The sequence below is a fragment of the Equus asinus genome, chromosome 20 (genome assembly GCF_041296235.1).
Source record: "Equus asinus isolate D_3611 breed Donkey chromosome 20, EquAss-T2T_v2, whole genome shotgun sequence".
NCBI lineage: Eukaryota > Metazoa > Chordata > Mammalia > Perissodactyla > Equidae > Equus > Equus asinus.
In genome coordinates this window covers 16,176,187-16,203,110 of record NC_091809.1, presented here as the reverse complement: position 1 = coordinate 16,203,110, position 26,924 = coordinate 16,176,187, and the positions used below count along the sequence as shown (strand labels likewise).

General features: G+C 48.9%; 1 protein-coding gene across 1 annotated transcript in view; it reads left to right on the top strand.

Annotated features, from left to right (window-relative positions):
• The first annotated feature begins 331 nt into the window (after nucleotides 1-331).
• Nucleotides 332-26,924, top strand: part of LOC106832730 (complement C3) — a 41,421-nt gene continuing 14,828 nt past the window's right edge. The window contains exons 1-27 of the mRNA XM_044753120.2: nucleotides 332-566; nucleotides 1,310-1,502; nucleotides 1,969-2,131; nucleotides 2,228-2,298; nucleotides 4,243-4,337; nucleotides 4,441-4,523; nucleotides 4,609-4,699; nucleotides 4,988-5,090; nucleotides 5,171-5,297; nucleotides 5,525-5,640; nucleotides 5,741-5,887; nucleotides 6,261-6,470; nucleotides 6,602-6,808; nucleotides 7,197-7,355; nucleotides 7,733-7,862; nucleotides 8,144-8,215; nucleotides 8,377-8,577; nucleotides 10,884-10,992; nucleotides 11,262-11,347; nucleotides 15,931-16,073; nucleotides 16,164-16,376; nucleotides 19,177-19,243; nucleotides 19,341-19,427; nucleotides 20,209-20,412; nucleotides 20,911-20,986; nucleotides 21,290-21,449; nucleotides 22,479-22,577. Coding sequence (XP_044609055.2) covers nucleotides 493-566; nucleotides 1,310-1,502; nucleotides 1,969-2,131; nucleotides 2,228-2,298; nucleotides 4,243-4,337; nucleotides 4,441-4,523; nucleotides 4,609-4,699; nucleotides 4,988-5,090; nucleotides 5,171-5,297; nucleotides 5,525-5,640; nucleotides 5,741-5,887; nucleotides 6,261-6,470; nucleotides 6,602-6,808; nucleotides 7,197-7,355; nucleotides 7,733-7,862; nucleotides 8,144-8,215; nucleotides 8,377-8,577; nucleotides 10,884-10,992; nucleotides 11,262-11,347; nucleotides 15,931-16,073; nucleotides 16,164-16,376; nucleotides 19,177-19,243; nucleotides 19,341-19,427; nucleotides 20,209-20,412; nucleotides 20,911-20,986; nucleotides 21,290-21,449; nucleotides 22,479-22,577 — 3,486 coding nt within the window. The 5' untranslated portion in view covers nucleotides 332-492. The remainder of the gene's footprint in view (nucleotides 567-1,309; nucleotides 1,503-1,968; nucleotides 2,132-2,227; nucleotides 2,299-4,242; nucleotides 4,338-4,440; nucleotides 4,524-4,608; nucleotides 4,700-4,987; nucleotides 5,091-5,170; nucleotides 5,298-5,524; nucleotides 5,641-5,740; nucleotides 5,888-6,260; nucleotides 6,471-6,601; nucleotides 6,809-7,196; nucleotides 7,356-7,732; nucleotides 7,863-8,143; nucleotides 8,216-8,376; nucleotides 8,578-10,883; nucleotides 10,993-11,261; nucleotides 11,348-15,930; nucleotides 16,074-16,163; nucleotides 16,377-19,176; nucleotides 19,244-19,340; nucleotides 19,428-20,208; nucleotides 20,413-20,910; nucleotides 20,987-21,289; nucleotides 21,450-22,478; nucleotides 22,578-26,924) is intronic.

Below are 26,924 nucleotides of genomic sequence, written 5' to 3'. Positions count from 1 at the left end.
CAGCCTAGCATGGAAGTGAGACTCTAGCTACCAGCCAAGAGATGGACTCATGGGAAGAATTTGGTTAATAAATGCAAGGTTAAAAGTGGACAGGAGGCCAGGCCCAGATACCCGAGGTGGGGGGCTCTCTGGCCCTCACTATTCCTCCAGCACAAAGGGGATGTGACAGGGAGAGGTCCCTGTCCACCAGCTGGCCTTGACCCTGAGGGAGTCCAGCACAGGGGCAGTTGTGTTCATGCTGCAGGAGGACAGGCCCTCAGGTTATTTACCCCAGGGTGTGCCCGCCCCAGGCATTGAAAAATTTAAGAAATGGGATTGAGAAATCTGGGGCAGTCCCAGGGAAGAGGGGGGGGATGGGGGGTGGAGGGCTGGGCTGAGAGAGAGGAGGAGGCGGGCACCAGATAAGAGGAGGCTTCCAGAGGTCTCTGCTCACTCCTCCCCGTCCTCTCCCTCAGTCCCTCCGTCCCTCTGTCCCTCCACGGTCCCTGCACCATGGGCCCTGCCTCGGGTCCCAGCCTGCTGCTGCTTCTGCTGAGCAGCCTCCCCTTGGCCCTGGGGGACCCCCTGTGAGTAGTCCCGACCCCACCCCCATTAAGGCTGCTTCTGAGGTGGGAGTGGGCATTTGTGGGGAGCAGCCCCTTCAGAATTCAGGTGCATTGGGGTGTCTGTGGCCCAGGGGTCAGGATGTTTATGAGTTGGGGCTGCCTGTGAGGTCGAGAGCTTGTGGAATTCAGGTGCTGTGGGATGGGGGTTGGGTGTTATAGAACCGGGGGCCTGTAGGTCCAGAGCTTATGGGGTGCTCAGTGATACTCCCAATGGGGTGATTGGGAATCTCGGAGACCTGGGCCTCACAGGATTTGGGAGCATCAGCATTTGCAAGCTTAGGGATTTGCTGTTTGGTTTTTGTCGACTGGGGGGTGGATGTGGTTGTGTTTACAGGCTTGGTCTGCTAGAGGCTTAGGTTTAGAGTGTTTCTGGATTTGGGGTTTAGAGGTTCGGAGCATGAGGGGTTGGGCATGTAGAGGGTTGGGTGTTTAGAGACTTGCAGGAGTTTGAAGGTTTAGGGGTTAGGGCTCCAGGACTGTGGGCTTAGGCAATTATGGGTTTGGAAGTCCAGAGTCTTGGGGAGTTGCTGGTTAGGCTTTGAGGTTCAGGGGTCAATGGAATCTGCAACCCCTGGCTGTCGCAGGTCCTTGGATCCCTCCAGGACCAGGGGCCGCGCAGAGCCCCGGGGACAGTGTTGACTCCGATGAGCTGGAGTGTCGGTTCCCTGGGACGACAGCTCCACCCCCATACCCCACTCTGGCAGGTTCTCCATGATCACCCCCAACATCCTGCGGCTGGAGAACCAGGAGATGGTGGTGCTGGAGGCCCACGAAGCACAAGGGGACGTTTCTGTCACTGTCACCGTCCAAGACTTCCCGGCCAAGAAGCAAGTGTTGTCCAGCGAGAAGACCATACTGACCAAAGCCAATGGCTACCTGGGGACGGTCACCATCAAGGTGGGAGCACACTGGAGCCCGGACCTACTGACACCCCCCCCTTCTCTGAGACCCTCCCCCTGCTAATGCATTCCCCTCTGAGACCCACCCCTCCGAGCCCCTCTCCATCTGAGCCCCTTCCCTTTCTGAGCCCTCTCTTCCTTCAGCGCCCTTCCCATCTCTAAGTCTCTCCTCTGAACCCCACCCTTTCCCATCCCGACCGTCTCTGAGCCCTCTTCCCCTTCTGAACTCCCGTCCTCTGACCCCCTGTCTGGTTCCCTCTCCCCATACCCCTCTCGGATCCCTACCCCGTCTCCCAGATCCCCTCCCCCCATTCCCCAAACCTGGGCAAACGGGGGAGACCAGGAGGGATGGCAGGCTCTGTTGTGAGGAGGGGCAGGTGTGGACCCAGCCCAAGGTCCAGAGGCTGGACCCAGGACCCGGGGCCCTGAAGCAGACCCCTAAGGATGCACTGGTCCTTGCCTAGATCCCGGCCAGCAAGGAGTTGAGATCAGCAAAGGGGCAGAGTTTCGTGACTGTCCAGGCGGCCTTCGGGGGCACCACAGTGGAGAAGGTGGTGCTGGTCGGTGCTCAGAGCGGGTACCTCTTCATCCAGACCGACAAGACCATCTACACCCCAGGCTCCACGGGTAAGGGGCCGGAGGGTGGCTGGAGAGGGCGGGGGCAGGCGTGTGGGGAGAGGCAGGGCCTCACCATCTGTCCCTTCCTCTCTTGCCTCCTCCCAGTCCTGTATCGGATCTTCACCCTTGACAGCAAGCTGCTGCCCGTGGGCAGGACCGTTATCGTCAGCATCGAGGTACCAACCAGCCAGGGCCCTAAACGCACCCGGGCAGAGACTCGGGAGAGACAAGACATGGAGACAGAGACAGAGACACTGGGTCAGGCACAGCGGCAGAGACCCAAAGGCAAAGAAACACATCGAGGCACAAACAGGGGGAGGATCAGAAATGAGGCAGGGACCTAGGGCGTGGAGTGATGCTCCCACCTGATTCCAGCTCTAGATAAACCCCTGGTCACTGCCTGACTCTGGACAGGTCTCTTCACCTTCCTGAGCCTCAGTTTCCTTATCTGAAGATTGGGATAATGACAAATAATAATAGTGCTATATAGTCTGTTCTGCCTACTGCAGCCAGAGTCAGCTCCCTCTCTTCTCTTCCCACAGCCCTCCAGGGCTCCCACTTCCCTCAGGGTAAAAGCCCAAGTCCTCCTCAGGGGCCCCCCAGGCCCTACCCAACCTGTCCCGTCCCCTCCCTGCCCTACTCTCCCCCCTATCTCCCCCTCGCTCCATCAGCTCCAGCCACATGGGCCTCCTCACTGTTCCTCCAACATGCCAGCCAAGGTCCTGCCTCAGGGCCTTTGCACAGGCTGATCCCTGTGCCCAGAAAATCCTCTTTTTCCAAATAGCCACACAGCTTGCCCCCTCCCCTCCTTCAAGGTGAGGCCTCCCTGATCCCCTTGTAAAATTGTAAAAACCCCCTACACACACACTCACACACCCCACTCTCCTCCCTTCCTGCCCTCTCCTGGCACCCTATAAACTGGATTCCTTCATTTCTTAACTGCCCTCTCTCCCAACCTCCACTGAACCTAAGTTCCATAAGGGAAGGGATTTTTATCTGTTTGTTCAGGGCCTTATCTCCTGAACCCCACACGGTACTTGGCATATAGTAGAGCTTAGTAAGAACTTACTGGAAGAAGGGAGGGAGAGTGGGAGGGGAAAAGGGAGGGAGGAGGGATGTCCTCCTCATAGGATCTTCATGAGTATTTATTGAAATCATGCAAAGTTAACAGGGACCACGTTCTGATGGCCATGCGCTGGGTTTGGGGGCTGGTGGGATCCCTGGAGAACAGAGAACACACACCCCATCTAAAGGCACCGATCTGCCTAGCTCCAATTAGATGTCACCTTGTGCCATCAGACACGCATTATCCACAGATATCCCAATTTCCAAGAGAAGCCAGAAAACCAGATTTTTACTTGGTGTCTGCTGATGTCTCACCATTGACAACAAGGAAGTAATATGTGTATTAGGTGGAACCACGCAAAATTGCTGTTCTTCTTTTTTTTGTGCGTGAGGAAGATTGGCCCTGAGCTAAAATCTATTGCCAATCTTCCACTTTTTTTTTTATCCCTCCTCAAAGCCCAAGTACATAGTTGTGTATCCTAGCTATAAGTCATTCTAGTTCTTCTGTGTGGGATGCCGCCACAGCATGGCTTGATGAGCGGTGCGTAGATCCACACCCAGGATCTGAACCAGTGAACCCCAGGCTGCCGAAGCAGAGGGCATGAACTTAACCACTCAGCCATGGGCCCAGCCCCTGAAATTGCTATTCTTATGGGTCAAAAAGCTGAATGTAGGCACTTCTGTGTGGCTTAGCACACACTACATGCTTAGCCCTGGGTCCAGCACAGAAGTAGGTAATAAATGCTAGTTATTACTTGAATTCAGAGAGACACAGGTAATCATGAGCTTACATTAACTACGTTCCAAGTCAGTGAAGTAGGGGCTATATTTATCTTCTTTTACATTGAGCACAAAGAGGTGAAGTAACTTGCCCCAGGTCACACAGCTTGTAAGCGGCACAGTGGGGATTTGAACCCAGGCTGACCAATCCAGGTCCAGGTTCTTAACCAAAGTCTCCTGTGGCCAGGATACAGGGAGAGTCTCCAGATAGAGAGAGGGAGAGGAGAGGCAAAGGGATAATGTAAAGGGCCACACCCCTCCCTGTCTCCCCACAGACCCCCGATGGCATTCAAATCAAGCGGGACTCCCTGTCTTCTCACAACCAGTTTGGCATCTTGCCCTTGTCTTGGAACATCCCGGAGCTGGTCAAGTATGTCCTGCCCTCCAGGAGGGAGTTCAGGACCCCCCCAGCCCGGGCTTATTGGTGGGGGGCTGCCGGGCCTGGCTGGATCACTCACCTGCCTTCTCTGCAGCATGGGGCAGTGGAAGATCCGAGTCCATTATGAAGACTCTCCACAGCAGGTCTTCTCCGCCGAGTTCGAGGTGAAGGAATATGGTAAGAGGACGAGAGACCTAGGCAGGGGTCCGTCACGCTGGGCCCAGAGCCGGCCCCCCACCACCACTGTCTGTCCCCCCCACAGTGCTCCCCAGTTTCGAGGTCCAAGTGGAGCCCACAGAGAAATTCTACTACATTGATGATCCGAATGGCCTGGAGGTCACCATCACGGCCAGGTGAGGGGCTGGGGGTGGGGCCAGGTGAGAGACCAGGTGAGGGGACAGGTAAGAACCAGGTGAGAGCTGGGTGAGGACTAGGTGAGGAGCCAGGTGAGAGTCAGGTAAGGGACTGGATGAGGGCCACATGAGGATGAGCTGAGGGGACAGGCGAGGGACCAGATAAGGGGTGAGGTAAGGGCCAGGTGAGGGTGAGGTGAGAGACCGGGGACTCTGGGTCAGTGGAGGTTTGGGGCAGAAACTCACCTTTTCAGGAGGGAAGAATCTGAGACTGTCCTCACCTTGCAGGTTCCTATATGGGAAGAACGTGGATGGAACAGCCTTCGTCATCTTTGGGGTCCAGGATGGTGACCGGAGGATTTCGCTGGCCCAGTCCCTCACCCGCGTTGTGGTACGTGACAGAGGCCCCCTCTGAACCCCTCCCTCCCGTCTGAACCCTTCTGCTCCCTGAGCCTTCATTTCCTCCCCCAGATCGAGGACGGCACTGGGGAGGCCGTGCTGAAAAGAGACGTTCTCCTGAATGGGGTACAGCCCTCACGAGCGGATGCCCTGGTGGGGAAGTCATTGTACGTGTCCGTGACCGTCATCCTGCACTCAGGTGAGGCCTGATCTGAGGGTGGAGGCCCAGCACCACCATGTGGTCCTGTCTGAGAGGGGAGGCCCATCTGAGCGAGGAGGGGACCCAGAATGAAGGTGGGGTCCAGTCTGATAGGGAAGGCCAAGTCTGAGGGGGGAGGCCCAAGATGAAGGCAGGGTCCAATCTGAGAGAGGAGGCCTGGACCTGAAGGGTGGCCAGGACCCCATCCTCATGGCTGGCCCCCTCAGGCAGCGACATGGTGGAGGCGGAGCGCAGCGGGATCCCCATCGTGACCTCCCCCTACCAGATCCACTTCACCAAGACGCCCAAGTTCTTCAAACCAGCCATGCCCTTCGACCTCATGGTGAGACCCAGGATGGGGCTGCACCCCCCACCCTGCTCCTGAACACTGGCCACACCTCTGGGTCTGCCTCAACCCCCTCCACCTGCCCCTGCACCCACAGGTGTTCGTGACGAACCCCGACGGCTCCCCAGCCCGCCGCATCCCCGTGGTCACCCAGGGCAGCAATGTGCAGTCGTTAACCCAGGATGACGGTGTGGCCAAGCTGAGCGTCAACACCCCCAATAGCCAGCAGCCCCTGACCATCACTGTGAGTCTGCGCCAGCCTCGGGACCCTACACCGGGGAGACGGGGACTTTATTGGTACAGCAGGGTCCTGACGTTTGTACAAAGGGATCCTGCCATGTGCACGGTGGGGGTCCTTTCATTTGCAGAAAGAAACATAGAGGTGTTTTCTTTGGCATAGAGGGGCTCCTGTCTGCACAGTGGGGTCCTGCCATCTGCCTGGATATCTTATAAGGACCCTTGTGACTACCTTTGACCCACCTGACTAATCCAATATGATGTCCCCATGTCCAGATCTTCAGCTCAATCCCATTTGCAAAGTCCCACATTCCCCGGTCCCAGGATTAGGATGGGGACATCTTTGGGGGACCCACATGCATCCCTCTTTCCCTGCCCAGGTAAAAACAAGGAAGGAGGGTATCCCGGATGCCCGACAGGCCACCAAGACCATGCAGGCCCACCCCTACAACACCCTGGGCGGCTCCGGAAACTACCTGCACCTTTCCGTGCCTCGCACGGAGCTCAAGCCTGGGGAGACCCTCAATGTCAACTTCCACCTGCGCACGGACCCGGGCCAGGAGGCCAAGATTCGCTACTACACCTACCTGGTCTGTGGCTTCCCAGGATCCCCAGCCCCTCCTCCTCGCTTCTCCAGCACCCCCAGGAGCACTCCCCCATCCTGGATCCCCTCCATCCTCCCTCCCACCTTCCCCATCCTTATGCCAACCTGCCCCCCCAGATCATGAACAAGGGGAAGTTGTTGAAAGCGGGACGCCAGGTGCGAGAGCCCGGCCAGGCCCTGGTGGTGCTGCCCCTGACCATCACTACGGACTTCATTCCTTCCTTCCGCCTGGTGGCTTACTACACGCTCATCAACGCCAAAGGCCAGAGGGAGGTGGTGGCCGATTCCGTGTGGGTGGACGTCAAGGACTCGTGCGTGGGCACGGTGAGCTTCCCCGCATCCCCCTCTCTCTGCCCATCTTAAGACTCTCCGCCTGGCCATCCTTTCTCTGTCTTGTGCCTCTGGCTCTGCCTCTCTCCAGCCTTCTGAATCCATTTCTCTCCAACGTTCGCAGAGTTTCTGCCTGTCTCTTCTGCTTTTCCATCTTGTTCTTTCTTCCTTTTCTGATTCAGTCTCAGTATCCCTCTTGCTCCCAGTTGTCTCTCTTTCCTTGCCTTTCTGCCTGATCCTGGTTCTGCGCATCTCCCTTCTTCTCTCTCTGTCTCCACCTTTCTGTCCTTCCAGCCCAGCCCAGGATCTCCCCTGTCCTCGGCTGACTGACACGGGGGCCTCACAGGACTGACTTTACCCTCCCCCCCCACCCTCCCCACAGCTGGTGGTGAAAGGTGGTGGCAAGGAGGAGAAGCAGCATCTGCCTGGGCAACAGATGACCCTCAAGATAGAGGGTGACCGGGGGGCCCGAGTGGGGCTGGTGGCTGTGGACAAGGGCGTGTTTGTGCTGAATAAGAAGAACAAGTTGACACAGAGGAAGGTACGCCCCCACAAAACTGAGGGGTGTTGACAATGGTGCAGGCAAAGAGGTGGCTTTGGGCTGAGGTGAGATTGGCACTGGGGAGAACAGATGAAGTGGGTTTAGGTGAGGGTTGAAAGCAGAGGTGAGAATGGACATGGACATACGGATATGTTGGTGGTCAGGGTAAAAATGGGAATCTGAATGGTCAAGGGTCCAGGTTGGGGATGGTCATGGGAATGGACATGGCTCTATGCCACGTAGTCTGGAACCATCCACTGTGGACGGCCAGCGACCGGGATGAGGATGGAGGTGGGTTGGATGGACATGTTAGTGAATTGGTGAAGGCACTGTTGGCCTGGCCTCATGCTCCCCTTGACTCCCTTCCCACCCTGCAGATCTGGGACACAGTGGAGAAGGCAGACATTGGCTGCACGCCCGGCAGTGGGAGGGACTATGCCGGTGTCTTCATGGATGCTGGGCTGGCTCTCAAGACCAACAAAGACCTGCAGACCGCCCAGAGGACAGGTGAGGATGCGGCCAGCACTGGGCCAGGGCAGGACCGTGCCTCCACCTCTCAGATGCTGAGGCATGTTGAGAGCAGGACTCTGGGCTCAGGGGGCCCCGGGTTCAAGTCCTGCCTCCACCACCGTCTAGCAAGTCACTTCTCTTACTGAGATGGAGCCTCAGTTTCTCCACCTGTCAAATGGGAGCAGTGGCATCCTTACCTCACAGCCACTGTGAGGAGTAAGCCAAGGATGTCCAGTAGGTGCTTAATCCAGCTTGTTCCTGGTCCCCCTGCCCCCCAGATCCTGAGTGCCCGAAACCAGCCACCCGGCGACGCCGCTCTGTGCAGCTCATGGAGAAGAGGATGGACAAAGGTGGGACCCCTCTGCTGGCCCTCGCCCGCCTCCCGACCCTGGGCCTTGCCCATCAGGATCCCAGCCAAAGAGGGAGGAAGGGAGGGCCGGGCCCTGAGGCAGTCCTCCCCGGGGTCTGTCCTGAGTTCCTCCGGCTGTGAGTGGGGTCTGTGCCCCTGCAGCGGGCCAGTACAAGGACAAGGAGCTGCGCAAGTGCTGCGAGCACGGCATGCGGGAGAACCCCATGGGCTTCTCGTGCCAGCGCAGGGCCCAGTTCATCCTCCACAGCCAGGCGTGCGTGAAGGCCTTCCTGGACTGCTGCACCCACATCACCCAGCTGCGGCTCCAACACAGGCGGGATTACCCCCTGGGCCTGGCCAGGAGTGAGTGACGGGGGCCTGGGGAGGAGGCCCTGTCTGATGGGGGGGGAGGAGGCCCTGTCTGACGGGGGAGGAGGCCCTGTCTGAGGGGGGAGGAGGCCCTGTCTGATGGGGGAGGCCCTGTCTCATGGAGGGGAGGAGGCCCTGTCTGAGGGGGGAGGAGGCCCTGTCTGATGGGGGTGGCCCTGTCTCATGGAGGGGAGGAGGCCCTGTCTGATGGGGGAGGAGGCCCTGTGTGAGGTTGATTCATTACCACCATCAAATTCTCAGACCCCATTCAAGTTTCATCAGTTGTTTTGGTTTGGACTTTTATAGGAAAAAGACGGGGTCCAGAAACACAGGTTGCGTTTAATGTCAGGGTCTCTTTAGTTTCCTTAGATCTGGCCCATCCCTAGCACTTTTTCGTCTTTCTGTGACTTCCATGTTCTTGATGTACGTTAAGTATACAGGCCAGATATTTCGGGATCACCCCGCAACTTGGGTCTGTCTGATGTTTCTTCATAATCACATTCAGGTTTTACCTTTTGGGTAAGACTGTCACAGAAAAGAGATTATGTCCTTCTTGGTGCATCCTATCGTTGACGTTGAGGCACATGGCACCAATTTGTCCCGTTATTGCTGATGCAAACCTTGATCTCTTAATTAAGACAGGGTCTGCTGGGTTTTGCCATTGTGACGTTCCTCTTTATTCCTTTATAGGCTTTTTTTTTTTTAGTGTTTTTTGTTTTGTTTGTTTGTTTGTTTTTTTTGCTGAAGAAGATTGGCCCTGAGCTAACATCTGCACCAGTCTTCCTCTATTTTGTATGTGAGCCACCGCCACAGCATGGCCACCGATGAGTGGTGTAGGTCTGCACGTGGGATCCAAACCCAGGCCACCGAAGTGGAGCATGCCAAACTTAAACACTAGGCCACGGGGCTGGTCCCCCTTATATAGTTATTTTTTTTTAATTTCTTTTAATTATCAGATCATGGCAAGATTTAAGCCCAGGGAGATTTTCCCCAAAACCTGTTTTTGCTTAGCATTTAAGATAACAGATAAGGACTCCTTACATGGTAATGCATGATTTTTTTGTGCACACCTCTATCTCTTTTTTCAGCTTAGAAATAGGCAGCCACCTGTCCAAAGCAGCCATTGCCAAAATGGACAGATATTTCTAAATTCTTTTAGCCAAAAAACTAGCACCCCTTCAGTCCTCCCACCCCCAAAAAAGACACAAAGATTCCCAACACACATGAGCAAAGTACTCTACCTTCCATCTTTTTGCAAATTATACTGACTTAGGCATGCTGCTTTCCATTCCAGTGACCCAGAGACTCTTTTTGACAAAGATAGAAAGGGCTACTGGGAAAGGGAGAGAAAACCTCTGACCTACTGGGATATGGTTTATAAGCACATGGATGCTTTTTTCCCCAGCTTTGCACAATTTCTTTAGCCAATTCGGGGTGACAGAGGGTGGCGTACATGTTAGCACCCCAAAGACACTTGGATAGCTTATTCTAGAGTATGAGCGGGTGTAGCATTTATGGAATCCTACCTACTTTGTTGTTAGGGAAACCCAGAGCCAAATTAAAATCTGTCCATCATTTCTTGAAGAAAGCTCAGCCAGGGTTGAATTCTACCCCAGCCCGACTTTGCTTATTGGCTGATGGTATCAAGCTGGCTTTTAAAGGCTGTCATCTCCTCAGCAGTCTACATCAAGTCTGGGGAATCTCTCAGTTACTTTCAGGATCGATATGACCATCAGACACAGCCAGCCTGGTGTCGGGGGGGGGGGGCTGTGCCACTTTTCGAGGTGCACACAAATGCTTTCATTCCTTTGAAAATCAGAGGGGGAAAAAAAGGGAATGTAACCCAGCCTGAATTATTTTTGCTGTTACAGCAACACACTTGTAAAATGTGATTCATTTTTATTTATTTGTTTTTTTTCCTGAGGAAGATTCGTCCTGAGCTAACATCTGTTGCCAATCCTCCACTGTTTTTGTATCTGGGTCGCCACCACAGCATGGTCACCCACAAGTGGTGTAGGTCTATTCCAGGGATCCAAACCCAGGCTGCTGAAGTGGAGCGTGCCAAACTTAACCACTAAGCCACGGGCCCAGCCCCTAAAATCTGATTTTTAATATTGTTTTTATGGAGGAAGGATCCCCCAAAATCAAACATGCTTGGGCCCCCCCCCAAAAGTCATCATACAGCTGTGGGTGTGTTCCCCTACTAGGAGCCCCTCCAGGGCTGCCGAGATGAATATTTAAGGGCACAGTGGGGAAAGTGGGTCTGTTGTAAACCCAGATTGCACCCCCAACCTTCGCAGGTGACCTGGATGAAGACATCATCCCGGAAGAGGACATCATTTCCCGAAGCCAGTTCCCTGAGAGTTGGCTGTGGACCATAGAGGAATTAAAAGAACCAGAGAAAAATGGGTAAATCTTGAGTACCCCCCACTTCAATCCACCCCCGGGGCCAGCTCCTATCAATGCCCCAGACTAGACTCTTTAATTTGCATGCACCTCCAATCCCCCTCTTTTCTGGAATCACTGTGGAACCCCACAGCCCATCCCAGAAAAACCAAGAATGTTGCTACCTACATGTGCTCCCTTCCAACCAGGCCCTTGGGACCCCTCCATACCAGCTGTCCCCCTCCACTCTGCTCGATGCCTTCTCCTGATGTCCCCTTCTCTCCCCCATCCAGAATCTCCACCAAGATCATGAACGTGTTTTTGAAAGACTCCATCACTACTTGGGAGATTCTGGCTGTGAGCTTGTCGGACAAGAAAGGTGAGGGAAGGTGGGGGCCCCGACCTCAGGAGGCAGGACCCCAGGGATCCTGGGCATTTTCTCGTCCCACCCTGACAGAGCCTCTGTTTCTTGGTGGCTCGTCCCTTGCCCCCTGGTTGCTGAGGGGAGTCAAGAGTCTAGAACTGTGGGTGACATAGTCAGTGCTTTTTGTAAATAGATTTTCTTTGTAGAGGAGTTTTCGTTTCACAGCAAAATTGAGTGGAAAGTATATAAATTTCCCACATACTCTCTGCCCCCGCCGCCGACACACACACACATGCACAGCCTTCCCCACTGTCGACATCCTGCACCAGAGTGGCGCAATTGTTACAATCGAGGAATCTACATGGGGTCATTATCACCCCAAGTTCATACTTGACATGACGGCTCACTTGGTGTCATACATTCTATGCGTTTGGACAAATGTGTAATGATTTGTAGCTACCATTACTGTATCATACAGAACAATTGCAACAACAAAATCTTTTAAGGGGGTGATGTTGACATGAGAGTGGGTTAAGTGATTAAGAAAAATAGGAGAGGAAGCAAGATGCAAAGAGCTATTGAAACATTAGTGGTCAGATTGGGAAACATGCCAAAAAGGTGTTGCCTGTCCCACTCACTGCTGACAGCTGGATGTGAGACCTTGACAAGCTCTGGCCAAATGCGGTGTTTTATAGAAGAGGAGAGAGTTGGGTGTTGAAGGCGATGCATTGATTTTGTGTGCAAAATATAAGTGGGTGCCAAAAAACTCAGCCATCAAGAGTTTACTGCAACATGTTTTTAAAAATCAAAGCAAATGCAAAGGAACCCATGATGAACAAAATATCCAGTTTTTAAATAGAGTTCAGCACCGTGCGGAGCCATATTGGGGTCTGAGGCAACAGAGAAAAGGTGTGCCCCATATGCATTCTTTATGTATATTTTAAAGGTTAATATTTTTCAAAGCATTAAAGTAGTTGAAAAAATGTTGAAACATGAAAAAGCAGGTATATCAAAGCTCGCAACAGTAAGTATAAATATTTTATTTATATCAAAGTCACTATTTATTATACCGTATTATAATTTTGCTTAGTTCTAATTTATAATAAATTATACTTTACTATCATTTTACTTTCCTGGCTTCAAGATTTTCTGTTTCTTTGCCTGTCTTGTTTCTAATTGAAGGAATTGAAATTTTCTGACAATTCCTCTTGAGCAAGTGATGAGCTCAAATAAAATCATATACATAGGTTTCTTTTTGCCTAGGACACCAGTACAGCTCAGTACGGTTCTGGTTTGTGGCTCCCATTCCTGTTTCAAGTCAGAGCATCTTTATATTTCCCTGCTGGATATTTTCATATATCGAGGTCTGTGTGAGGATCCTTGCTGGTTGAAGCATGTGCCCTGGAGCAGTAGCAACCTGATAAAGTAGCTTTACCTGAATTTGGTTAGAAATTCGGAATCTTGGGCCCCACCCCTGACCTGCCAAATCAGAACCTGCATTTTAATATGATCCCCGGGAGATTTGTGTGCGCATGAAAGTTGGAGACGTTCTGCTCTGCACTAGCATTTCTCGACCTCATCACCGATGTCCTTCTGGGCTGGATTGTAATTTGTGGTAGGATGCTGCCCTGTGCAATACAGGATGTTGAGCAGCATTCACGGCCTCTACCTGCTAGATGCCGGTACCCATTCCCCAAGTTGTGACATCCAGAAATGTCCCCAGACATTGCCAAATGTCCCCTGGAGGGGCAGAATCCCAAAGGGCCCTGTGGTTTTAGAATCTGCTCTCTGTGCCTTTGTGACATCTTTGCAACATCATTGTCTTGCCAAGCACTGCGGTAACGCTCTACATCCTATCTCACTTAATGCTCACAAGAACTCTATGAAGTTGGTACTATTATTCTCTAAACGAAGGTACTGAAGCCAAGGAAGGAAGGTGACTTGGTTCATCCAAGACCACCAGTCGATGGCCCTTTCAAGAAATCAACTTTAGAGCTTCAGAATTTTAGCATTGTAATCGATGGAACTTGGAAATTTTTCATCTCCTGAGCTGTTAGGAATTGAAGAGTCAATAGGATTAGAAGCGGGGAGCTTCCTAAACTCAAGGGCTTGGGTTCCAACCTCAGGTCGTCCCCTGGGCAGCTGTGTGGGCTGAGTCAAGTTACTCAGTCTCTCTGACTCATCCATAAAATGGGCATGAGACAAATAGTACCTACTGAAAGCGTTGTTGGGAGGGTTTTATGAATTAATACATGTAAAACCCTTATAATAGTGCCTGGCACATTATTAATGTTTAATGAATGAGCCATTATTATGATGATGATTGTTATTGGAGTCAAATGTATTTTAGAGTCCAAGGGCAGATGCCTTTCAGAGCTGCATAGATACTTTCTTAAATAATACAAATCATGCATCAGAATCGCTCCTTTTTTAATTAATAGATTTTATTAAACAGTCTTAGGTTTACAGAAACAATTGAGCAAAAAGTGCAGAGAATTGCCATATACTCCTCACTTTCCCCAAGTTCCCATATCGTTAACTCCTGTTTGCATTAATGTAGCCCATTGGTTACAATCGATGGGCTAATATTGATACATTGTTATTAACTGGAGGTGACAGTTTAGGGCTCACTCTTGGTGTTACATTCTGTGGGTTGGGACAAATGTATCAGGACGTGTACCCACTGTTACAGTATCACACAGAAAAATTGATTGACTTCCTTAAAAATGACACAAATTGCGTGTCAGACGTCAATGCTTTTTAGTTCTCTTTCCATCCTTCCACCTCCTTCCAGAAGAAAAACTAAGTCTGGTGCAAGGATGCCATCACCTCCGCTCCAATTCTTGTTTAACCCCTTTTATTTATTTATTTTTTAACAAAGAGAGGGAAGGGGTCTAGCTTTCTGCAGGCAACATGAACTAGCCAGTATTTAACAAAATTGTTTTGTTTTCCTTGGGGTAACCTCCTATTTATGGCACAGGAAGCTGGGTTTCTCATGTACCGTAATGATACCATGTTAAATTTGAGTTTAAAAAATGTAAAAACAAATTGTTGCTAAGGAAGGTAAATAGCACCAGTGACTATAACAGACCTTCAGGGTGATGAATAAATGGCTGTAGGTTGGAAAATAGGGATTCTGTTCACGCCTCTGGTTATTATTTTCTTTCACCATTAAATAATAAGCAAAAGGGTTGGCCTGCTGGCATAGTGGTTAAATTTGTGCTCTCTGCTTTGGTGGCCTGGCATTTGCAGGTTCCTATCCCAGGCATGGACCTACACATCACTCATCAAGCCATGCTGTGGCGGTGTCCCACATACAAAATAGAGGAAGATTGGCACAGATGTTGGCTCAGGGCCATTCTTCCTCAAGGAAAAAAGAGGAAGATTGGTAACAGGTGTTAGCTCAGTGCCAATCTTCCTCAGCAAAAGAAAAAAAAGAATAAACAAAGAAATTATTATTAAATCAATAGATTTCTTAGTGTAACATTACTTTTAATGTGATAGTGGTTTTGTAAGTTTCACTTGCATCAACACTTTGCTCTAATTTGATCTGGTAACTGTTGTATCACAAGTAACCATGTTTGTAGCATCATTTTTTCTCAAGGCAGGTTGGCACTTTCCAACAGAAATATAATGTGAGCCATATATGTCATTTTAAATTTTGGGGGAGGACCATAAAAAAAGTAGATGAAATCACTTTTAGTAAGACATCTTATTTAACCCAAATATATCCAAAATATTATCATTTCAACATTTGTAAAAATTTACAAAACCACTATGACACTAATAATAATGTTACAAAAATAAATCCATCAATAGTTAGGAATACCCTATTAATATCTCAAAATTATGAATGATATATTTTACTATTATTTGTACTAAGCCTTTGAAATCTGGTGTGTGCTTTATACTTACAGTGCATCTCAGTTAGGATTGCTAACTTTTCCTTGGGAAGACTTTGATCCATATTTTAAGATTCGTAAAATTTACAGTTGAAAAAGTAGCTCGGCATACTCACGTTGTCTGAAACTTACCTAAAAGTTTGCAATCACTGAATCAAGCATGATTTTAAAAATGGAGATATAATTCACATGCTATAAAAGTCACCCTTTGAAAGTGCACAATTCAGTGGGTTTTAGGATATTCACAGTGAGCACTGGTTTTTAAGTTTAAATCTGATTAATTAAAATGAAATAGAAGGAGTCCAGTGCCCGTTCGAGCTAGCCACATTTCAGCAGTGCCCAGTGACCACAAGGGACTTGGGGCTTCCCTTCTGGGGAGCACAGATGTGGACCCTTCAATGATGCCTTCTTCCCTCCTGCACATCTATCTATGAATAAAATCACAAAGAAAATGAGAATCACTAAATCATGGAAACTCCCAGCCACCATCCCCATCTGTGATTTACCACCATTAACGTTGTTTAGTCTACGGGCTCCTGCAAAGGCAGGCTGAGCTTGAGACAGTTCCCGTGGTCAGGGGTAAGCTCTGAGACTCTGGGGCGGGGGGGGGCAGGAAACTTGGACTCGAACTTGGACCCTGTCCACCCCATCCATCCCACACCCCTGACACCCCGCGTTCCGCTTCCACCTGGGCAGGGATCTGCGTGGCTGACCCCTATGAGGTCACAGTGATGCTAGACTTCTTCATTGACCTGCGGCTGCCCTACTCTGTCGTGCGCAACGAGCAGGTGGAGATCCGAGCTGTCCTCTACAACTACCGGGAGGCAGAAGAGCTCAAGGTGGGCCCTGCGACAGCAGCGGTGCGGTGGGGGGCTTGGAGGGGGACCCACGGCACGTGCCCCTGGCTTGATACTCTCTGCTCCTGGCAGGTGAGGGTGGAACTGCTCTATAATCCAGCATTCTGCAGCCTGGCCACCTCCAAGAGGCGCTACCAGCAGACTGTGACCATCCCGCCAAAGTCCTCGCTGGCTGTGCCTTATGTCATTGTGCCCTTGAAGACTGGCCTACAGGAGGTGGAGGTCAAGGCCGCCGTCTACCACTACTTCATCAGCGATGGTGTCAAGAAGACCCTGAGGGTCGTGGTGAGTCCTTGGGGCACCTGTTGCCCCTTGTCCTTCAGGAAAGGCTGCTGTCCTCCCCGTGCTGTCAATCCAGTTTGGAGACCCAGGCTCTGAGCCACTAAGAATGTCCAGCTTAGGAAATTTGGGAGTACTAGAAAATCGGAAGCAGGGCCAGGATTAGGGTGAGCCAATTCTGGGCACGGAATTTTAGGGGATGCCAAAAGGTTGGTAATAAAGACCAATAATATATCTTTTTGTTAAAATATATTTTAATATCAAATATTATATTTTGTGACACATTTCAGTATAGGAGTTTTCTTTTGACTTTAAAAATCTTGGGAAAACATATTTTACAGAACAAACTTTATAAAGCAATAATATACGATGCAAGAACATAGAAAATTTCTATTTTTACCTATGAATTTACCCTTAATAATACATTAACAGTTAGGTCTACTATTTTTCACAGTGTGGAACACTTTCAAATAGAACAAGAGATAAAATCATCAATAAAAATGTCTCATCATGTCTTATTGATATTTTAAAGCAAAATGTGTGATTATAAGCAAGATCATATTTTAATGTAATATTTTAAGAAATCAAAATTAAGGCCAAAATATGTGCAACCAACAAAATATTAAAATTTCAAATAGAGGCAGGATCTGACAGTGTCAAGTGATGCCAAACTGGAGTCCGAAGCAAAAGGAAAAATGAGTGCCCCCATAGATGTGCCTATGTGTATTTTTTTTACTGATTAATTTTTCCCCAAAATGTTAAAGTAGTTGAAAAAAATATTGAAACACCAAAAACCAAACATATATAAAATCGATGGTGTGATTTTACATTAAAATGTTTTATTTATACTCAAACCAGAATTCATTATAATTTTTCTATCCTGGCTTTCAGGGAAACAGATTCATATATTTCCAACTACTTTAATGTTCTGGGATAAAATTGGCCATTAGAAAATACCTAAAAGTATTTAGGTTTATTTAGGGACACACTTTTTCTTTTCCCATCTGGCTCCAATATGGCTCAGCATATTGGGAGAATTTCCAGCAGTGTCCGCGAGCCTGCATGGCCCAGCTTCCAAGAGCCAGTGTGCCCCCGACCTCCCCTTCTGCCCTGGTAGCTTGAAATCCATCATGGTGGGGATATTTACACCCTGGAAACTGACAGCACAAGACATCAGCATCTTTTCTTCCTGCAAACGTGGATGTTAAATATTTACCAGCATGCTCCTGGAGGAAAATCAGTCTGCAGAGGAAAGTCTGGGCATTACTACCAGGTGAAAGGAGAAGAGGTTCTCAGAAGGCAAAAACAGCTGCTGTCCAGCGTGGAGTTTTGTCTGTAGACACACAAGAGCTTGAGTTGGGCCTTTGATGCTAATTAAGATGGCCCCTGTTTTAATTGAGTGCTTACTATGTGCTAAGTACTTAAGCACATTCCTTTACTTATCTTCATTTTCTTTTCTATATTTTTATTTATTACTTATTATTTACTTATATTTTTGCTTTTAAAATTTTTTTTTGAGGAAGATTAGCCCTGAGCTAACATCTGCCACCAATCTTCCTCTTTTTGCTGAGGAAGACTGGCCCTGAGCAAACATCCGTGCCCATATCCTCTGCTTTTTATATGTTGGCCGCCTGCCACAGCATGGCTTGACAAGCGGTGTGTAGGTCTGCACCCGGGATCCAAACCAGCAAACCCGGGGCCGCCAAAGCAGAACGTGCAGACTTAACCACTTGAGCCACCAGGCTGGCCTCCCAAAAAAATTTATTTTACTTTTTAAAATTTATTTTATTTTTATTTCTATTTTATTAACCCCCATTGAGAGGCAGTGGGCTAAAAACAGACTCTGGAGCCAGACTACAAGGTTCAAACCCCAGTTCTGTTCTACTAGCTGTGTGACCTTGGGCGAGTTACTTTACCTCTCTGTACCCCAGTTTCCCCATCTTTAAAATGTGAGTGATAATAGCAATATCCTCTTCATTGGGGGGTGGTTGTGGAAACTAATAAAAGAAACCTTAACTAAGTTGGAGTCGGGAAGGCCTATAGGGGGAGCTCTCACACCCCATCACACATCATCAGTTACTCCAAACAGGAAGAGACATAAGCTTGCATCTTGCAAAGGAAGTTAAACTACTTTCCTAATGAAGGAAGATTTCTCTCCCCACCTAGCAACAGCCCAACCAATCAGAAATGCTGCAGCCCAGCCAATGAGAAACGCTGCAGCCCAGCCAATGAGAAACGCTGCAGCCCAGCCAATGAGAAACGCTGCAGCTCAGCCAATGAGAAGCTGTTGCCACCCTGAGCTGTTACTTTCCTCCAATGGACTTTCTTTAGGGCAGCCCCGCCCACTCCCCTTTTTCTCTATAAAAGCAGCTCCCTCCTTTGTTTTCTGCATTTGTCTATGGTTTGCCATAGCCCACACATCGATTGCAATTCCTTTGGCTTTTCCCAAATAAACTCATTTTAAGGGTAAAATAAGTGACAAATTTGCTGAAGTCGACATTGTGAAGATCAATTGACTTAACATGAGTAAAGCTTCTAAGCACATAGGAAGATTTCAAAAAGGTTTTCTTATTTTGTTATTAATTTCTGATTTAATTCTCATGACAACAGTATGAAAGTAGGTGTCTGTGTTGCCTCTTCCTTATAACGGAGGCACAGAGAGGCAAAGTGACTGGCTCCCAGTGACACAGCTAAGACAGGGCAGACGCCACCATGTCCCTGGTATGGTAATCCCAAACAACAGCACTCTGCTGACCATCTGTCTGTCTGTCTGTCATTTCATTCACCTGATCCCCACACCATCTAGCCGGAAGGAATCAGAGTCAACAAAACCGTGGCCGTTCGCACACTGGATCCAGAACACCTGGGCCAAAGTGAGTCAGCCATGGGAGAGGGCATGGGACCTGGGGGGTGGTGCAGGGTGGGGTGGGAGGGGGCTGGTGCCATCGGAGTCCCCCGTTCGTCTGGCAGATGGAGTGCAGCGAGAGGAGGTCCCTGCCGCAGACCTCAGCGACCAAGTCCCGGACACGGAGTCAGAGACCAAGATCCTCCTGCAAGGTGAGATGCTCTTGGCCCTGAGCCCACGGGGCCCATGAAGGTGTCAGGGGGGCTGTGGCCCCAGAAGGGAACCCAGTTCCATCTATTCCGGGGATGTCTAACCACCGTGCCTGCCTCTTTCGCTTCAGCTAGAACAACTTCTCCCTGATCTGTTTTATAAAAGGCTCCAGGCAGTATTTAGTTCAGAAAATAGCTTTTGCTGATGAAGATGTTTAAATGAGAAGCTGTATAGTTCAACAGCAAAAATTCTGGAACCAACTGCCCAGGAGGGAGGACTGGGGTGAGAAGGGACAAGAAGGAGCTGGAAAGGCACCTTGCAACCTGTGAGCTGTAAGGTTCTGAGGAGAGACCCTTGGTTTCCTCATCTGTGATGGGGGAAAATAATAGCATCTATATCAAAGGGTTGTCAGGAGGATTAAATGAGATACTATAAGGTGTTCTCTTAGAACAGAGTCTGGCAAATAGCGTTAAGCACATATGAGTAGTCATGACTGTGGTTACTGGAATGAATTTACTAATGGTGTCACAAGACGACCCCAGACTGGAGTGCGCCTGTGAAGCGAAAGCCCCTGCCCCCACAGAGGCAGACCCCCCCCCCCGCCACTCCAGCCACTCAGTCCTGCAGCTCCGCCTGCAATCACGTGTCCCTCAGCTGTCCCTGACCCCTTGGCCCTGGCTGGTCGGAGCCTGGGAACAGCGAGGGCAGCCCTGTCCCTCCTCATCCCACCCCACACCAGGGTGGGACATCTTGCCTGATCACCCACCTCCTACCCGGCTGCAGGGACCCCGGTGGCCCAGATGGCAGAGGACGCCATCGACGGGGAGCGCCTGAAGCACCTCATCGTGACCCCCTCGGGCTGCGGCGAGCAGAACATGATTAGCATGACGCCCACGGTCATCGCAGTGCATTACCTGGACCAGACCGAGCAGTGGGAGAAGTTCGGCCTGGAGAAGCGGCAGGAGTCCTTGGAGCTCATCAAGAAGGGTAGGCGCCCCCAACCCTCTTGGTGACCACCCCCCACACACACACACACCAGCCCCGTCTTTGAGCTCTGTGCTCCCTGAGACCCCGCCTCCTATCCAGGCCCCGCCTTCCTCTGAGAGCTCCTCCCCCTCCGTCCTCTGAGACCCCGGCCCCTTTGAGCCTCATCTCAGAGCTCCCTCCCTGACTGAGGCCCCATGGCCCCTGAACCACTTTGAGAACCCTCCCCTCTCTGAATCCCGCCTCCTCTGAGAACTCCTTCTCCTTCCTCTCTCTGGCACCGCCCTCCCACCCCCCGTCTAAGTCCCTCTCCCCTTAAGCTTCCCCTTCCCCCCAGATACCCCTCCCCTGAGCCCCCTCTTTCCTCTCTGAGCCCCTGTCCTGCCCCTCATAGCATCCTTGTCCCCTCTCTAAACCCCTCCTCTCCCTGTCAACACCGCACCAGCCACCCCCCTCCTCTCAGCCCCCGCTCCTCTCCCAACACTTCTCCCTTCCCTGCAGGGTACACCCAGCAGCTGGCCTACAGACAACCCAGCTCAGCCTACGCAGCCTTCCTGAGCCGGCCGCCCAGCACCTGGTGAGACGCGGTGGTCAGCTTGCCCATCCTCGCCCTGAGCAGGGCCCGGATCCTGGCCTCGGGTGGTCTAGGGGGCCTCGCCCACGCAGCCCTGTGTGAATGGATCCCTCCACCCTCAGACCCAAGGTGCCCGCTGGCTGAGTGACATGCAGTCATCAAGCTTTAAGCACCCGCTGCAGGCAATACCGGGTCCTGAGCTCCAGGAAGGGAAACGGGCCCCACCCCTCTCTTCTCATTGGTTGGCTGGGATGTCAGTCTCTGGCTCCCAGAGCCGATTGGCTCATGCTCTGTACCCACCCCCAGGCTGACAGCCTACGTGGTCAAGGTCTTCGCTCTGGCCTCCAACCTCATCGCCATCGACTCCCAGGTCCTCTGTGGGGCTGTCAAATGGCTGATCCTCCAGAAGCAGAAGCCAGATGGAGTCTTCCAGGAGGACGGGCCCGTGATACATCAAGAAATGATTGTAAGAGGCAGGGATTCAGGGCAGGCTCCGGGAGAGGGGCACCTGAACCTGATAGGATTGACAGGATAAAGACTCCCCCATGGGCCCACTGCCCAATTTGCTGTGTGTGTGTGGTGTGAGGGAGGTGGGGGCTCACAGGGAAAGAAAGGAGCCGAGAGTGTCACTCCTCCTTCACAAACCAGAAACCTGCAAGGTCCAACGCAGAATGAAAGTCCCCTTGTTCCCCATTGCTCTTAAACACAGACACAGAACTCCTTAGGGCCGTGAAACTCCAAGTGTGGTCCCCAGGCCAGCAGCATCAACACCATCTGCAAACTTATTAGAAACACACGTTCTCAGTCTGGACCCCAGATGCAATGAATCAGAAACTTTAGGGGCGGGGTCTAGCCGAATTTTAACAAGCCCCCCAGGCAATGTGTGCTTAAGTTGGAGAACCCCTGCCTTAGCCTGACCTTCCAGGCTTCCAGCCTCATGGCCTTGCCCCGTCTCTCTACACTCCAGCTGTGATGGTAGGAGCCTTTCTCTCTCCAGTCACAGGGCCTTCGTACATGCTGATCCCACTGCCTGGCAGGCTAACCCCTGTTCTCTTTCAGAGTTGACTCCTACTCACCCTTCAGATTGTGGCTCCATCTGTCATCTCTCAGGGACACCTTTCCTAACCTCCCCAATTGAGTCATATTCCCACTGTCCATTCTCACTGCCTCATCTGCTTCTCCTGCACAGCACTCAGCAGTTTGTAATTATGTATCTGTTGATAAGCTGGTTGGTTCATGTCTGTCTCCCCTACTAGACAGGGAGTTCTGTGAGGGCTGGGGCTGGCATCTGTTTTTGTCCACCATCATATCCACAGCCCCAGAAACATTTGCAGAATGAATGAATGAATGAATGAATACTAAAGAGTTTGGCCCACCTGGGGAGGCACTGGGGAGAGACCCAGGCCTGCTTTGAGCTGCTGATCCTACAAGGGAGTTGGTCAGCATGCAAGGATACGCCAGTGACCCTATTTTTGCTTCCTGCTCCCCACCCTAGGGCGGCTTCCGGAATGCGGAGGAGAAAGACGTGTCCCTCACAGCCTTTGTTCTCATCGCACTGCAGGAAGCGAAAGATATTTGCGAGGGACAGGTCAATGTGAGTGTCCCCCATTCTCCCCCTCCCTCCCCTCCTCTACCCAAAGCTCGTCCACCTTGAAGAGTGAGGTGTTGCATTCTAGTGATTTCCAGTCCTCCTCAGTGCAATAACAGCCACCATAGTGGCTTTAATAATCCATAACATTTATTGAGTAATTAGCACACTCATCTAACAGCTTCACATGTTTAAGTTCTTTGTAATCCTTCAAACAGCCCAAGAGCTAAGCTACTCTTATTTTCCCCAGTATACAAATGAGAAAACAGAGACACAAAGAGATCAAAGTCCTTTCTTCCTGCTTTACCATTTTGAGAGAGGTTTACCCAGTTTCAGCAAAAGCCCCTTTAGCCTGCTTTCCACATCACTCCTACATGAGCAGTACATTTGTGTCTTTGCTGTTTCTCTAAGGAAAATTCAGGACACAGAGCTATAAAATGTCAAGACTATTTCCTTAGTCTAGGGGATCTTTCAGGAGATTTTTCAAAGGGATCCATGACCCTAAAAAGAAATTATTAAAAATATTACCTCATCACTGTCCCCTTTTCCTCTGATTATGTTTTTGAAGCAGAGAAGCTTAGAAAGATGGGTTTCTGAGAGTCTGTGTTTGCTCCATCTGCTTCATCCTGGGGTTTTGAGAGAGGGTTGTTCGACCTTTAGCTTCCCATATGGGGAACTTGAGGATCCCACCTCCATCCAGTTGCTTCTCCCTCCTCAGGACCCCAGAAAAGAGATGGAGGGAAGGAGGCCCTTGAGGAGAAAAGCAAATACAGGGGCTGATATCTTTAATATCCCCAAGAGGGATCTGGGGCTTTCTGGTTCAAATCTTGCAGATTTGAGAGAAATTATGTCAGAAAAGAGACACAGCTGACTACACCTGTGGGATGAGACAAATCTGACTTCAAATCCTGATTCTCAGGCACTCTCCTTCACTGTGCCTCAGTGTGTGCAACTGTAAAATGGATATATTAATCTTTGTATTTTTGAGGACCCTCTGAGTTGTCCTAGATGTAACACACATGTGACCTAGATTTTGCAAAAATAGATGTGGATTTATTTTAAGGATCAGAGAATTTATCAAGTGCAAAGAGGAAAGTGGCCTCAGGGACTCTGCCAGGATGCTGTGTTCTCTCCTGTGTCATTCATTCCCTTTTGCCCTATAATTCAGCTTTCCCTGTCACTCCGCCTGCCAGGTAGGACATGACTGCCTTCCTTGGGGAAATAGCCAGACCAAGGCTAGAGATTTCAGATTCCCAGGGAAGGATTCTGATTGGCTCAGCCTTGGTCAGGTGATCACCCCTGCACCAATCAGCTGAGGCCAGAAAGTAGGTCTCAGTTGTCCAATATGGCTGCTTCCATGGTTGCCATGTGAACGAAAAGGAGGAGAAGAAGTTCCTACAGAAGTCAAGGGTAGATGAGGGGGAGACAGCTTGGTGGGCAAAAGGACTAGTTTCTACTACAACATAGCAACATTATGTTGCTGCACAAAATTGGGGTTCTGTTGCCTGATGTGCATAACGAGCCAATTATTATGGCATCTGCTTTTGAGAAAAGAAAAGGCTTTATTGCAAGATCATTTTGCAAGGAGACAGAAAGCATAAGCTGTCAGATCTGTATCCCCAATCCAGGGTTTGGGGCAAAATTTATGAGATGAAGGGCAGGGCAATCTGAGGTGTGGAGACAGATGATAAGAAGTGAGGTGATTGATGTTCTGTGCAAGCATAGTCATGCTTCATAGGTCTTCATGGGCTGCGTGTTCACAAAAGGGTGGTGGTAGTAGTATGATCTGAGGGTGGAGTTTTCAGCCCCTTGACATCAAAAGGGTCACTTATTGGGCATTTGCACAGACCCGGTTGATGGGTTTTTGGTCTCAACTGACCTGAACTGGTGAAGGGGTGGTTTCTCAGTTCCTGAAAAACCATTCAATTACTCTGTTGATAACATGGAGTCATTTGAACTGTCCTAGAGGGTGTCTGGTTACAAATCCCCCCTTGTTATTGTTCATTCCTCAATCTTGATGGAACTGGGGTGAGAACTATACTAGTTGCTTCCTCCTGGTAAGGGACATAGGTTGTTCAATCTCATTGAACCAGTCTCTTTGTAAGGTGATGATGCAGATAGGTTCCCAAAGTTAGACTTATATTATGTAAGCAAGTAACCAGGCATTTATTAGGAAGCTTTTCTAGAGAAACAGAAACAAAAATAATGTTAATGATTGGAGCAAATTATAAACCAGTTTCTGAGTCCAGGGAGCAGGCAGTCAAGGTTTCTAGGTGTCTGGGTTGAAGCATCTCTTGCTGTTTGAAGTGTCTCTGTTGATGTCATTGGGGGTTCAGGTATCTTTCTGAGTGATTTACACAGTAACAGGCATGAATTTCTCAAGTTTATATCAAGTTGCCCAGCTTCAGTTTGCAAGGCTTCAGGAAAAATGATGGTTTGAGCTCTCGTTGATTCTAAATGAAAAGGATGGGAAAAATTGAAAACATTAGTTTGGAGATTTGTAGCCAGATATTGAGGAGAGTGGGAGAATTCAGGATCCAGTCTAGTTTACAGATAGAAAACAAAAATATCAAAGACAATTAACAGAACCAGAATCTAATCTCCATAAATGTGTACTATAGTTTTTATTGAAACATAATTTTTCTCTCTAAAATCACCCTCATTTGTACCAAAGGTAACGAAATTAAAGCTAATTGTTTTGCAGAATGTCTAGTTTCAATAAACTTGGCCCAATTGTTTACATACATACAGAAAGAATAACAATTGTCATATAGGCTCTTTTAAATCTGCTTTGCTGGAACTTTTCATAAGCAATCTCAGATTGAAATTTAAAGACCTCTCACAACCAGGAGACCCAACCCAAGGACTTGTCATCAGTCTTCCTGCAATACCTATAGGTTTGAGTGGATTCCTCTCTTCTCTTGATGTTCCCCAAAATATCCTGAGGTTCTTGCACCTTCCAGGAAGTGACCTTCTTTACTCACCTGGTAAGGTTGCTAGGAACCCTGTAAGCAAGGTACCAGGCCAGTATTTCCAGGTTGCTTTTTTTGTCTCATAAAGTCAATCCTGTTCCTTAAATCTGTTTGGTCATATCTGAGTCTTTGTATGTTTCTCTCAAATATGACATTCTAGTCAAAGACTTGGTAATATAACCAATGTTTCCAATTGTGTCCTGTTATAAGGAACACAGATTCTTATTGAACTTATGCAAATAACTATATTGCCATGAAAATAAGAATATTCACTCATCAAGGGTTTCCAAATTTTGGAGGGATCTAGTAGGGAGAAAGAGATGAATATTTTAATTCTGGTTAGAAAGGTATAATTTACCAAATTGCTATGTATAAGTCATAGCTTAAGAGAAACGAGAAAAATATTTCCTTAAATATGGAAAAACAAAACATTAAAAAATCAGCAATATTTCAAATGAAAAGTCATAAAAATTATAACCATCCTCATCAGTTCATTCAATCCCATGTAATCAACTCTTGATCTTGATCTTCTGCTAGTAGTTTTATGAGGCCATCAGCTTCTCTGTTAGAATTCTGTGATTTCTTACCCAGTTTAGTTTTGTACTCTGAAAGTTTATCAGACACCTGTATTCTAGAGTAAGTGTCAGGGTCCTTTCCATGAATCTTTCTGAAGATGAAACATATTTGCAAAAGTATCAGAGTAAAGCAATAACTGTCTGCAAATGACAGAAAACTTAAAAATGGCAATTGACAAAGAAATTTGGTTATTTCTGTGACATATAACATTTGAAAATAACTAGAATTATGACTTATAACCAGGACAGATCAGAATTTTGAGAATGTTGTATAATTTTTTAAAAGTTATATTAATAACATTTAACCTGCACAATATAACCTAAGAAACGTTATCATCATTTATTTGACAATGCTTCCCATGTAATTTAACACACCAAATAAGCCTACTTAGTTTAATATCTCCCTCTTTATACAAAGAGAGAATACATTCTTTGAGAAGTCCCAGGGCCCCATTGGAAATTCTCAAAGTTGCTTTCATGTCAAAAGAAAGACTTTATTTAGGATTTGAATTTGGGGGGAAGTTTGTCAAAAATATCAAAAGGTTTAAAACACTTGGTCAAATAGGATCTTAGCTCACTGTGAAACAGTGCTTAGTTATTTATTTAACCAAGGTGACAACAGAAGATGTTTAAGGCAAGCATACAGAGTTAAACAGTTAAAAAAAAAAACCTTAGTTTTCTTAATAGAGAGATCTCAGCTTTTTAAAACATAGGAAGTTATTTTGACAAAACATAGAATTTCCGTCTTAGGTAGATTTACTCAAAAATAAAGAAAAACCTTTTATAATCTCTCTATCAAGAGTGGA